General features: G+C 43.0%; 1 protein-coding gene across 1 annotated transcript in view; it reads right to left on the minus strand.

The window, feature by feature from the left end:
* tet1 (tet methylcytosine dioxygenase 1) overlaps positions 1 to 14,324 on the minus strand; it is a 36,932-nt gene that overhangs the window by 21,985 nt on the left and 623 nt on the right. The window contains 1 exon segment of the mRNA XM_025897345.1: positions 11,960 to 14,303. Within this exon segment, the coding sequence (XP_025753130.1) occupies positions 11,960 to 14,137 (2,178 nt within the window). The 5' untranslated portion in view covers positions 14,138 to 14,303.

Raw genomic sequence — 14,324 nt, forward strand, 5'->3', positions numbered from 1 at the left:
CATAATCAGAAGACCCCAGAGGCTACTCACATATCACTCTGATCCCTTTTCCAAAAGCACATCTGCAAGCTAAACACTGTAACTAAATGCCTGCACAGCGACTTTCCACGCTCTCTTCTGCGTGCTCTCTCCTTCAAACGCACACAAACAGAAATGCATGTTTGCAGCTGTCACGCTTCCTTTGTGGACAGTTAAGAGCCCATGGGTGAGGCTATTTTAAGGACACAATGAATTCTCATTCAAAGTTCCATTTCACACACATGCCGAGTTATGTAACATCTACAATCCCACTCTTGGAAGGAAACGTGCACTATTCAACACCACACCCATAAACCCACATGGACTCAATTTACAAGCTAGCAGTGGTTGGTCAGCATGAGGGGACAGGGGGTCATTCCCTCTTTCACCCCTTTAGCCCAAGGAAGGAGGGCAAATCTTTAAATCTGTATTCAGCAACTAAAGTGTCCCCTGCAGCCTTGCAGCTTCTTTCATGGATTTAACCTGTTCCTGCACCTTCTTTTTGGTCAGTTTGGTCAGTAGATATAGGACAAACATTTGCACAAACACACAATCATATATTAAGTCCTACCCCTCTGTTCTTCAAGTTTTAGAAGCTGGTATGTATAAATCTGTAAATGATTTTCACCCTGGGAAGGGTTAGAAGGGAAAGGCAAGCAGGTCCTTCGTTTTATGTACACAGTGATACAAATGCAAACACAAACACTAGGCAGGCACAGCAGCATGAGGGCCTGAGATCCTCTAACAATGACACAGGAAAAGCCTTACTTAAGTTATTGCTAGTGCGACATGCTGAGTAGGCATGGTTGCCATATGATTGTGTGTACACACACTGGTGCACACACACACACTTAGACATGCATACGTGTTTACAGAGAGGTACGCACAAATTCCATTGGTGCATTAAAAGCATTACATTATTGCATAGCAACAGAGAGAGATGAGAGGATAATGAATGAACAAAGGGAAAATAGACAAAAGAATAGACAAAGCCATGAATTCATTATAATCATTACCCTCGGTAGATGCCATTTGGAAGAGGTCCTTCAGAATCGATGACAGGAGGGAGCAAGCAGATGAGTTTTTATCCTCTTCAGGTGTATTAGTGATATTCCAGGTTAAATTAATGCATGAATGAGCTCTGGTTTCTCCAGAAGGAGGCCATTGTGTGCCCTTGGTAGGATTTGATTGGCATTGCTTTCAACAGGGGGGGGGGCAAAGTCAGCATTTCTTTTCACTCAGAGAAACCAAGTGGCACGACTTCAAAGCTTGTCCAGGGACTTAGGTTCTCACAACAGTCAGGACACGCCACAAACTCACAGATTCAAAGGACCTAAGAGGGCTAAGCAGTGAAGCATTACCGGTATCAAAGTTTAACGCAAATATCTTGCCAAATTATACATATTGTACAGAACAAATCAAACTGCAACGTGTTTTAACTGCAAACAACAGCTGAATGTGCACTGAAGTATCAGCATCCCCTGTCAATAATTCACCATCTCCTGTTATATGTAACACAGCTGCCCCCACTGGAGATTTCTGTACTTCTGGGGCACAGTCGCCTCACAGCAAGAAGGTTCCTGGCTCAAATCCCAGCTGGGCTTTGCATGTTCTCCCCGCTCCTGCCAGGCTTTCCAATGGGTTCCTTCCTCACACAGATTAAAAACATGTGCATTACGTTAATTGGTGATTCTAAATTTATGTACCTCATGGATATGAGGTGCCTAAAGTGCTTGAAGTGTATAGATAAAGCACTGTATGAATGTGTGGTTACATGTGGCTGTTAGTCTAAAGTAATTTGAGTGGTCAGTAAGATTAGAAGAGTGGTGTAGACATGGCAGTTAATTTCTGCCTAATTATGTAAATCAGGCATTAGTAAATAGTTTGAGTTGTGGGGCTATTGGTTCCCACTAAGTGTGTCTCACACGAAACAATTAATGCTCACGCTCTCATCGAGAATCCACTGCTTTGCATTGCATGTGAGCACTCAGTGTGAAAAAACTAAATGATACAGTGTATGGGCCGTTGACATTTAACCTTGTTTCCAATTTTTTTTTATATTTTCATGTTGCAAGTTATGAACTCATCATTTAATCACATAATTCCAAATTTATCATATCTGATACGTGAGTTGCAGCACAACTAAGGGGTGGTTCAGGCTCCCCTGATCCAGCCTCACCTTTTTCAAAAAGTAAAGTTTTGAGTCCAGTCTTAACGCTGGAGAGGGTGTCTGTCTCCTGAATCCAAACTGGGAGCTGGTTCCAGAGGAGAGGGGGCTGAAAGCTGAAGTCTCTGCCTCCCATTCTACTTTTAAATACCCTAGGAACCACAAGTAAGCCAGCAGTCTGAGAGTACTTTGCTCTCTCACTGCAGGAAATACAAAACCGTAGTAAGACTTCCTAATGATTTGTAATGATTCTTAACATATTGCAACAACTAGCAAGGAGACCATACTTGGGGTATAGCAAGTGGTTATACAAAGTAGCAAACATTTGTTTCAATTGATGTTTGAGCCTTAGAGTTTTTATGTGATGTTCTTGGGAATGTCCTTTATCCTTTCAAAATGATTCCACATTTGAGGCATGTGTAATTACTCTAAACTATCAAATAAGCACAGTTACAGACTGAGTGTCGTTACTGTGGACCTTTGTTTTTCCCCATACCACACAATCAAACAAGACTTGGTGGCTGATGACTCAAGTCGAGTACTTTAGGAGCAGCCATACTGTATAACCCCAAAGCTGGCACCATCTGGTCCATGCATCAGCCCAGATGCATAGGAGACTCTGGCCAAATAACCAAACCACAAATGAAATAAAACAGACATTTCTCCTGGTTCGCTGAGCCTATTTTGGGTCGCTACCAAAGCTCTGCAGCTATTAATGATAACTACCTCACAAGGTAGTTATAAATTTAATTGACTTGGACCAGTTTAACAGAAAATACACAGCAGCTTTGATCACAGGGGAGCTCATGTAATAAAATGCATGTCTCTGCCAGGGAAGAGAAGTCAGAGTAGAGAGAGTACGCTAAAGCGCAATTCACCCTGCTCTGTCATAATGAGTTGGCTGTATTTAATCACTGACAGTGTTTCTGACATTTCACGAATCTTCCTCCCTACCTCAGCCCCCTTCTGTCCCACACGTTTACATAATGAAGGGGAAAAAGAAAGCTGTCCTTCAGCTCACTGCCAGAGTGCCCACGTGTGCATGTGGAGGAACCTGTATTCATTTATTTTACAAAAAGTGTTCATTTCTCTCTCATTGACAACCAAAATACAGTCATACGCCCAAATCTGTTGTGGTTTTGAAAAGCAGTTCACATTAATTTTGAGAATTTTGAGTCATTTGACTTTTTCTGTTGTTGTTGTTGTTGTTGTTTTTTGTTTAATATCAACAATCAGGGATAAGCACAAGTGACTTCCTGTCAACTTCAACTACTGGCCAAGCATTATAGCCAGCAGGGGGCGACTCCTTCAAACTGTGCAAAAAAACAAACAAAAAAACTTACTGATGCCACATCTTACGTACAGTTTCTCACAACGCTAAGACTTACTTCTTTAAACTTTACATCTTTTTCTAAAACAGTTTTCCAGCTAAAGTCACAAGATGTCACATCAGACTTTTAAGAAAACAACACATCTTAAAATATTAACACTACTGAGCAATCATTACACACTCCAATAAAGGTACTGGAAAAACAGTTTAAGGATATTTAACTCTCATCTTTCTAATCTCAAAAAAGTAAAACCAAACTTGAATATGTCATGGTCCCCGTGCCTGACCGACTGGTCCAGTGTGGCTACAAGTGTTCTGTCTGTTTTCTTTTCCTCTCTCACTTCCCTCTCACGTTCTAAGCACTACCTGGGCGGAGTTCATTGCAGGCTCCCGCTTCTCGTCCTCGCACCTGTAAACAATCATCTGCGATTCATCCCTCACTCAAGTTCGCTACTTAAGGCAGCAGCTGAGGAAACCTCGTCAGTGTTACTTCAGTTCTACAGCCTTTTTCGAGTTTCCTTCGAGTTTTTTCCTGACATTGATTCTCCTGTCCGTGTGCTAGATTCTGCATGCCCCACCTGAGGATCTGTTGCCGTGACCCTTTCGTGAGTGTGGTGAGTCAGTGCGGCGTAAGCATGGAGAGGATTCCCTGAGAGGAGAAAGCTAACTGTGTGAAGAAGTCTACCTGTGTTTTCCTCATCCCTTCGTGAACCCTGGTGACCTCGGACCCCCTTTCCCTCACTTGTATATATCGCACGTGGAGAGTAAAATAAACAAACTAATCTTTGTGGTTTCAGTCTGCGCCTGAGTCCCTCCTGTGACCCTTTGACAGAAGCTGATGCTATCTCTCTCCCTCAGCTTCCCTTATATTTAGAAAAGTCATACACAGAAACATCAGTATACAGGAATGATTCAAGCTCATGATGGCAATAGAAGCTCTGCTCAGATGGAGATTCACTTTGACCTACTTCCTCCAATCGTGTGAAACAGTAAAAGCGTATGTTTTACACAGTCACGTGACTCAGTCCTGAGAAAAATTAGGGTACATAATAATAAGGTACACCCTTACTGCTTTCATAGCAATTAAGAGACTAGATGCTGCTTATCAAATGCACTGTATGGTCATTAAATGAGGATTGCTGTAAAAGCAGAAGTTTTGCTAGTTTTGCTATTCTGGAGAATTTGGGTGTGTGTTAACACAATGCCACAAACATCCAAGGACAAGTCATGCCAGTCAGAGATACTGCAAAAAACCCAAGTGCTACATCTCAGACTCTACATGGCTTAGTTAGCATGTTAAACATTGAAGTTCATGACAGCACGATTTAAAAAAAACTGAAAAAGTATGGCTTGTTTGGTTTTGCAAACACAGAAGCAAATTCACAACAGAATGGCTGAAAAAAAAATCAAGGTGCTGCAATGGTCCAGTCAAAGTTCAGACTGCAATGTGACTGAAATGCTGTGGCAGAACATTAAGAGAACTGTGCATAAACAAATGCCTAAATCAATGAAATGAAGCAACCTTTCAAATAAGACTGGGTGAAAATTCCTCCACGACAATGTGAGAGACTTATAAAGTCACACAGAAAACAATTACTTGAAGAATGAATAATCATAGGGTGTAGTGGGTCGAGTCCTGTGACAATCTTTCTTTGTCACATCATTGCATATATTGCATATCTGGCGACACTTGCACCTTATGCGATCGTGGCTCAAGAGTTGGCAGTTCATCTTGTAATCGGAAGGTTGCCGGTTCGAGCCCCGGCTCCGACAGTCTCGGTCATTGTGTCCTTGGGCAAGACACTTCACCCGTTGCCTATTGGTGGTGGTCAGAGGGCCCGGTGGCGCCAGTGTCCGGCAGCCTCGCCTCTGTCAGTGCGCCCCAGGGTGGCTGTGGCTACAATGTAGCTTGCCATCACCAGTGTGTGAATGGGTGGATGACTGAACGTGTAAAGCGCTTTGGGGTCCTCAGGGACTAGTAAAAGCGCTATACAAATACAGGCCATTTACCATTTATGCTATACTATACATGAGAAAGTGCCCAGTTTCACATTTTAAGTCACCCAACATAATTATAAGGCATATCTTCCTTGTCGGCTTCTCACATGTTTCCCATTCATGTCCTGGCTTACTGTGAACCCGGAACTGGCTTTTGCTGGTGTGAGTAATTTTGAGGCTACGTCCACACTAGCCGATTTGAAAACGGCGTTCCCGTCTGATAACGCTCCGTGTCCACACTAGCGTTTTCAGTCGTTTTCACAGAGGTGTGCATCCACATTGAAACGACCGAAAAAGCTTACTTTCCAGTCCTGCGCATGTGCAAAAGCGAGTGAGAATTAAAGAATTTGAAGAAAAGCTATCTGGAGCATGTACAAACTGATATTAATCTTTTTTAGGGCTGTCAAAATTGAGAGCAATCAAAACAACTGCTGTATAATGCCCTCCACTATCTTTGTTTAATTGGTCACATGACTGCATCACATGACTTAAATGCGTCATCGTTTTAGAAAGTCTGCATTTTCGAGCGTCCACACTGCGACCGGACATCTCCGTTCTGAAATGTATGCGTTTCCGAGAGCGTTTTCAAAACGCTGCGTTTTTCCTTGAGGAAAACGCCGTCTCAGTGTGGACGGAAGGCCAAAACAGAGAGAAAACGAATAGTTTTCAAACGAAAACGCATTAGTGTGGACGTAGCCTGAGACGCTGAGATGTCTGCCTCCTGTGGTTATTGTTAGTCATCACAAGTGCACATCACTGTGCAAGAAGTGTCTGAGGGAGTGAGAATGTGTTTAGAGTTTTGCAACAAGGTTAAAATGAGATCTGCAAACTGTGTCTAACTAGGCCAAAACTGTTACAGTCTCTGATACAATAAATTGGTGGAGACAATAGGGGTTATTGTTTTAGTAATTCAGAAATGTGTTATTATGGTCTCACTGAGCATAAAACAGATGATAAAGCAGGATTGCTAGACTGTGCACTGTGTTCAAATCAAATCTGGGGAAAAAAAGAAAAGGAAAAACAAGATGGCAATGGCAAAAACGCCAACTTAATACTTCAATACGAGACTTCACAATGCATGGCGGGATCCTACTATGACACGGTTGCTATGTCCATCTTTTATTCTAGCTGTGACTCCAAAAAGTTTAGATACAATTTTCTTTCCCCTTTCTGCTTTTCACCCAGGCTGGTGTGCAAATACTAATAAAGCTGGATTAGAAAGTGGGGGAATTTGACATAAATTTGTATGCACAGTTTGAAACTCTTAAAACAAAAAGCTCTGAAACACAAGTCTAGATGTAGATCTAACTTCCTAATCTGTGTAGTTTAACCTAATTACCTGAATGTAGGTTACTGAGCTCAAAGTCTGACACTCAGTGGTGCTTGTGGCTATCTCCACTAATCCTCATCGTGACCCTTAGAATATGCCATCACACAACCGTGGCAGGTTAAAGGTCAGCAGACAGACAAAGAGGTCACCATGGCAACCATAAGTGCTGAGGATCTCCACTGTTGTCTGTGAACAGAGGGGGACGCTGGCTTCAGACATAATGGGAGAATCGCTCTTACTTTGTGTCGTGCTAGTTAAATTTGGGAACAGTGAGGGCGTTGCTGCACACAGCTTTGAATATCTGCAGCCATCGCTGCTAGGCGCTGCAGCCTGCAGCCTGGACTGCCAAGTCTTTAATGACACGTGCTACTCTTCTGACAAAGACGCTGTAATGTACAAAGGAGGAGTAGGAAAGGTGCAGGAGATAAATGAGTTTGCATTTGAAGCTGGGCCAAGCTGGATGTAAGCAAGCTAGTTACTATTTGCACAATGTAGTGCCCAGCTGCAGCTTTATTGTCCTGAACTGAAAGCTGCCACCGCCATGTAATTATAGGTTACCCCAGACTTACCTAAAGTGTGCCTCACCAGGTGCATAGACACCAGACAAAGACACCAATAATCACACGTAATAACTTACAGTATGTATGAACAAAATAAAGCTGTGCTTTCTGTTTTTTGTTTTTTAAATTGAACTCATTTGATCTCATATATTTTATGAGACAACTTGGGGCAATGTAAAAGTACAAATAGGTTGCAGTGTAATTATATGAACAATGGTCAAATGAAAGCAACACACATGCTGATATTGAACAGTTAAATCAGATGAAAATTCTTGAAAATTATTAATGCATTGATTTTGGCAGATATTGAAGGTTTTTCCTGTCAAATTATGAGACAGCACCTGTGAGGGATATCTTTAAAATGCTGGAAAAAGCTGAGTCGCAGTGTTTTTAATTTCATTTAATGGTACGGACATGTAAACGTTAATAACTTTATCTCTGGCAGCTAGCTTCTCCAGTGGGTAAACACTGAGTCAGCATAGCTGGCTCAAAACATGTTAGGACTTTTTCAGTCAAATATACGCTGTACAAATAAAGAAGGTCTGTTCTCATTAACTCCAGTATTTTATTTCTGGTAACTACGTGCTGACATGTGGATTTGTGTTTAGGACCAGGTGTCCTCACAGCCCAGTACGAGACAAAGCCACGAGGGGACCCGCAAACCTGAGCCAAAGCAGACAAATTCAATTGGAAAGCTTCGCTCTTACTGACCACCACCTCTTGCACGAACCATGGAAGCTCACAGATGTACTTTTTTCAAACATTATTTATTTTTCTTCTACTTTTCACTATGTGTTCTCAATATGTTTTGTTTTGGGGGGTTTTTTTAAGCTGTTTTGGCATATTTTTCTGTTTTGTGGCAGAGCAGAGTTTTTCCTGGCTCACAATGGGCCTTTGGGGGTAACAGGACAGTAAACACAACTGAGCAGTAAAGGCAATGAGTCTGTGTTACCTTATTTGACCTATTTTCTTGTCACTTTTGACCATTTGATAAACAAGAATGTGAATTATGCAAATGAAGACTCAATTTAAAAAAACATTTAGAAAACAATTTTAAGACAATCCTGATTATTTTTATTTGGTTTTGACTAAAATTTCGTAGAGGGTGGGGCAAAATTTGCAAGGAAAAAACACCCTGAAGAGTAAAACTCAACCAAACCCTAGACAGGCAGCTCAATGTAATACAACCATGCACAGAATCCGCATGCCCCTACATGAACTCCTCTTTGGCCTCTGCACCTTCTTTTCCACACACTCAGAGTTAGAAACGTTTGCTGGAAGGGTGTGTGAGCTTGATTAGCAAGACTGGCCAGTGAGTATGTCAATGTATTACTCACACTAGAGCACATATAAAGTACACAAACAGCGGTTATAACAGAAGACAAGTGATAAACTTGCTCAGCCAGTTCAGCATTTAGAATAAGGCAAAGGATGAAGTTCAGGACTTCACCTACATTTCACCAGGATGACAGCTATCACCCAACGCTTCACTTGCAACGCTTGATGCAGGCTCCATGACAGTAGTCATTTTCAATTTAAAAACCTGTTTTCAAGCCACAAACACAAGCACTGCTGTATGGGAGGCAGCAGGCCAATGTGATGTCAGTTAAGAGCAAAACAACTGGGCTCTGTTGTTTGAATAAGGGTGGGTCAGCAGTTCTACGTCACTCTGTACACTGTCATCCAGCAATGACATTGTACATGCAAGCCCTCATAAAAACATGCACAACATCAAGAGTCACCACCAGATATGCTGTAAGTGTGTCACTGAGTCACTCAGCAACTCAGCACACCCTCCACCCACACACACAGACACACACATGCACACACAAACTGACCTACAATTCAGGATAATCCCAATAGCATGGCTGCAAATCTCTGCCTGGCCTGATCTTTCCTTCCTCACCCACTCTCATACTAGAAATAGAGGTCTCTACTACTAAGAATGCAGGTGTTATATAATCAGCCCTAATCTGTTTCTGTCACTGCTACCGCTCTAAGGGTTCTGCTAGGACATGCTTGCACACCCAAGGACCCTCACACACAGCTGTTCACTCACCCCTCACTACAACAGTTTGACTAGAAAAGTGGTCGAGAAAGGTAAAACTTCACAGCAGAGTATACTGTATATGTGAGAAACCGAAATAATAAAGTGGGCGGAGGTCTTGGTGAATCTGCAGAGTAACGCTGACCAAAAATATGCACCATGGTACTAGTTAACTTTCTGTTGTCTCATCGTATCTCACTGTACTATTACTGTTATCAATAATGTTTCTGAATAACTAACTCTTGACTCATGACTCATTCTTCAGTCAGAAGCAAATACATCATTTTAATGTTATTATTACAAAGAAATATGATCCACAGCGCTCCTTGTGCCAGGGAAAATGAATCATTAAGTCAGTGAACTGTCACAGTAATTCTTCAGCTCATTGCTTAGTGACACTGGAGTAAAAATAGGACAGCTGGTGTTTGCACAGTAATATTTGAACCATTTGGCAGTCAGTGACCACTGTAACTAGTTGCAACAATTAACTGGTAACAAAAAAGGTTGAGTGTGCAACAAACTTAACCTATGGGCGACAGCTTAGGATTGCAAGGCACTTGCACAAGTTCTCTGGTGGATGGCACCCTGTCCGTTTTGTGGTTGGACTTGAACTGATTGCCATCAGTCTCAGGCAGATTAGCGAAGCGCCGCAAACAATTCTATTCTAATTTATAAATGCAGACAGACTGTAGACACATTGCAATCAATCAGTCTGCATCAATGTGTCCCCTTTGGGGATATGTCAGGAAGGCCATCGGGCGAAAAACTCTGCCAAATCAAACATGCGGTGCTACCCGCTGTGGCGACCCCTCGTGACAAGGCCAATGAGTGTAACTCGTGTGGACTGAACTGGTTGCCAACTGGCTGTATTCTGGTTCTTTTCCTATATAAAAGCAAGGTTGTCATTTTGCAATTAAATCAATGTCCTGGAGCAATTATTTGTGCAGGTATTTCAGAATTTCTGTTTCAAATCTATGAGGTTCTAGTTCGACCCTGAATGCAGTGAATGTGAATTTCTGTTTAGTGTCATTTTCGAACAGATCTGAAATTTTTACCAATTTATTACAGTTAATCTCTGTATTATCACAAACAGATTGCATTTAAATGCCAACTTGACCCCATTCACATACAAACTGAAAGCAGTTTTGCGTTTTATCATCCTCTTGACACGGCAAAGTTGGTTTGAAGACGGCAACAGATTGCAAGTGGTTTGCACACTGGCTTCCATTTTTCAATCAACCATTTCAAAGGCAACAAGATGACACGTTCATTGCACACAGTTGCAGTCGTCTATTCTCTCCACTGACTTTGGTACATGTTAGAACTGATTTTAGGTTTTAATGGTCACTTTCAAAGCAGGTATGGATCTGACCTCAAGCTTCGTAGCTGAAATGCTGATGTCTTATGAGCCAGTTTGCAACCTTACATGCTCCTGTCCTCAAGTCTGAGTTTTTGCCATCAGATGTGACCTCCTCCACTTATTAAAGCACATTTTTCATTTGCTTTCATGTGATTCCATTACTCTGTTTATTACCCACATTGCCTGCTTTTAGTCTTTTCATTGATATATAACTAAGTATCTGGCTTTCATCTTTCTGTCAAAAGCAATTCATAAACCATGTTTTTGCTGTTTATTGAAGTTTATTATTATAATATTATTATTTTTACTCTACATAACATAATTTCAAGGCATCCTTACTGTTTTATAATAAAATATGCCCTTCGGTAACTTGGAGAAAAAAAAACATGAAATCTCTGTCACTACTTACCCCTTCAGAAACACATGAAGTAAGCATCACATGCGATCCATAAAATAGTTATAGTCTGGATTGCACCATAGATCACATACACACACAAATACACACACACATGCATTCACACACAATAGACCAATCCTCCAACCACGTGCTGAACGGCTGCCAGTCATGTGACAGTTTCTTCCCCTCTCTCAACACAGGGCATTTTCTCTGTTCTCACAAAGTGGCCTTAACTACTATTCGCCAACCCCTAACCCTGACCTAACCTTAAAACATGCCTTCAACTCACTGGATTTTTTTTGTGGCCCCCATAACGGGGACATGCCCCCAAAATGTGACATGGTAAACAGATTTCGGTCCCCATGGCATGAGTAATACCTGGGCCACACACAAACATGCTCACTTCCCCTTTCACCCTGTGCATTTCCCTACAAATAACAGGAAGACGGTGTGAAGTTCAGCAAGTGGCATCTGTTGAAACCCACAGAGAGAATTCACAATAGGAAAGTGAAACTTTTTGTTTCAACTGTCTGGTCTAAGTCAACTCATGATCATTGCTATTTGCTAGCTGGCGGCTGGGAAACCTCAGAGATCAAAAGCAATGCAGACAGACAACAGCAACCACAGTTTTCTCAGATGATTCAGACCAGCTGTATATTCAAACTCAAATCATTCTCTAAATTTACCTTACATGCTGAGCAATGTCTGAGTTGCTATCAAATGTAGTAAAAAACAGAGGCAGTAGGCCTCACCTGTGCAGCAGAGTGAGTGTGTGGAGATGAAGGTCTTCTCCTCTTCAGTTCCACACATTTCCTCAGTTTACAGATTTGGTGACCGGTCCTGCGGTTGAGGCAGCAGCTGCACTGGCCGCAGTTGATCTTCCTGAGGCACGGCTCGCATTTCCCACACCTGCGCCGCTTTTTCCCCTCCTTCCTCTGCAGTTTTGAAGCGGTCCAGGCGAGCGAGCAGGCCCCCTCTTGCGCCCAGGATCCGGGCTGAACAGATAAGCTGGGCTCTCCGTACCCGGCCTCTGATTCCGTCTCGAAAGAAAAAGAGGATCGAGTGCTCTCTGAGCTGCAGGAGAAGGTGGAGCTGCTGTCCAGAGAGGGAGTCGAGATCTTTGGCACCGAATCCTGCTCTGGCATTGCTACCTGAACCTCGCTGAGGTTTAGTTCTAACTCGGTTGAAGGGGCAGCCAGCTGGGAAAGTAGTGCTGAGGACCCCAAAGGTACAGCTTTCTGGCTCTTGTGCTCCAGTGGCTCTTGAATGGATTCACTATCTTTGGTTTGTGACTCTGCTGGTGTGCAAGCTAGACTTTCTCCTTGATTAGGAAGGACCTCTTGGCTCTGTGGCTGGTGTGGTTCCCCGTGGCAGGAATCCCTCATATTGCTAAGTTTGAGGGAGTCTGTACGGATAATAACTGGCATATTTCTTTTCACTACAACCGCCTGCACCATCAGGGCTGCTTCAGTCACAACTGAGCACCCTGGAGATTGAGGTTTAGCACCATGAGTGGCAGGTTGAATATCTATCTTACTCAGAACTTTGCCAAGTGACTCTGAGGTGGAAGGGGCTTTGGTGGGATTTGAGGTAGCTGTGTTGGAGACCAGTAGCACACAAGAAGGTGATTCTGACTGTGCTGTCAGTCCCTTGTTAGAATGAGGTGGATCTGGGGTTTGACAGGCTGGAGTGCCGGTTTGAGGGTGAGCAGGAATGATGGAAACATCATTCTCCTTCTGTTTCTTTCCTCCATCTTTATTCTCACAATTACCCAACTTCCAAGTGATGTCCTCCATCTCTCCCACTGTCTCTTTTTGCCTCTGAACTGTCTTTGTTGCTTCTATACTCTCTTTCCTCTCATGATTTATCTCCTCTCTTCTCTCATCATCAGGTGTGACTCTTTCATCTGTTGTTTTATCTTGCAATATCAGGATGTTGTTTTGCTCTTGCTGTGCAGTACACACATTATCTTCCTTACCATCGCTGGCAGGATGATCAAACTTTTTTCCACGGATAGCTGAAGTGTCATTTCCTTCACAGCTGCCCTGCACCTCCCCTGAAACTGCAGTGGTTGACTCTGAAGACTCAGGAGGTGCTTCTTTACTCCTTTCACTGCAGAGTTTTATTTGTCCATCAGCATCATCACCCTCTGGGGCTCCAGAGACACTCTTCAGATCACCTATACTCTTATGGCTGTCAGTAATTTTCTCTTGCTGGGTTATAGGACCATCACAGCTGTTCTGCACACAGTCTTCCAGTGTGTTATTACACAGTGGTGAATCAGCTTTAAAAACGCTGTCCTCTTTAGCACCGTTGACTCCGAGACCCTGGTCTTTGACATTTTCAGGAGTCTCAACCTCCGTTTTTGGACCAACTTCCTCGTCATCACAATTTTCCAGTTTCTCAGCTTCCTCATCAGGAGTTGAATCGTTGATTCTGGTACTCGGTCGCTGGTTTCTTTTGTTTCCGTGCTGGGGTGCTGATCTTCTCCTAGTGCTCCCCCTGCTGTACTTCCCTCTACTGCAAGGTTTAGGAGGCTGGCAGGGAGTAACAGACACTTGTGTACCCCGCTGGGACTTCCTTCGCCCCAGGGGGTCTTGTAACTTGCCACAGTGGTCAGGCGGATTGCTCGCCCGTCTAAGCCTTGCAGATCCTGTTACATTTAGGGAATGGTTCACTCTGCTGGGGGACCTCCTGGGACCTTGAGCAGCAGGTCTGCTAACCTCTCTTCCATGGGGACTTTGGCCTGACTGTGCTTGGGCCCTGGTTTTTGAACTTCTGGGTTCTCTGGATGTTTTCTGGGTCCTCTGTGCAGCTCTTCCTCTGGTTTTATTTGAACTGCAAGTTTGCCTCTTGGTGCGGATCGCTTTCTGGGTGTTCTTCCTCTGAGTAGATGTCTGTATCCTGGTGGGTCTGGTAGTAGCAGGCATGGCTGAGGGTATGAAGGGGAGGATTTCTGGCAGCCAGCATGGGAGCCAGGTGAATGTTTATCTTTTGCTTAGGACACAATTTTTCTTTCTTAAAAAAAATCCTCCTCTTCTGTATTTTGAATGCAAACTATGATGCTACCCTGATTTTGCTATTGCGGTGCATGACCTAAAAAAAGGGAAAACAAAT

The sequence above is a fragment of the Oreochromis niloticus genome, linkage group LG13 (genome assembly GCF_001858045.2).
Source record: "Oreochromis niloticus isolate F11D_XX linkage group LG13, O_niloticus_UMD_NMBU, whole genome shotgun sequence".
In the NCBI taxonomy this organism is placed as follows: domain Eukaryota; kingdom Metazoa; phylum Chordata; class Actinopteri; order Cichliformes; family Cichlidae; genus Oreochromis; species Oreochromis niloticus.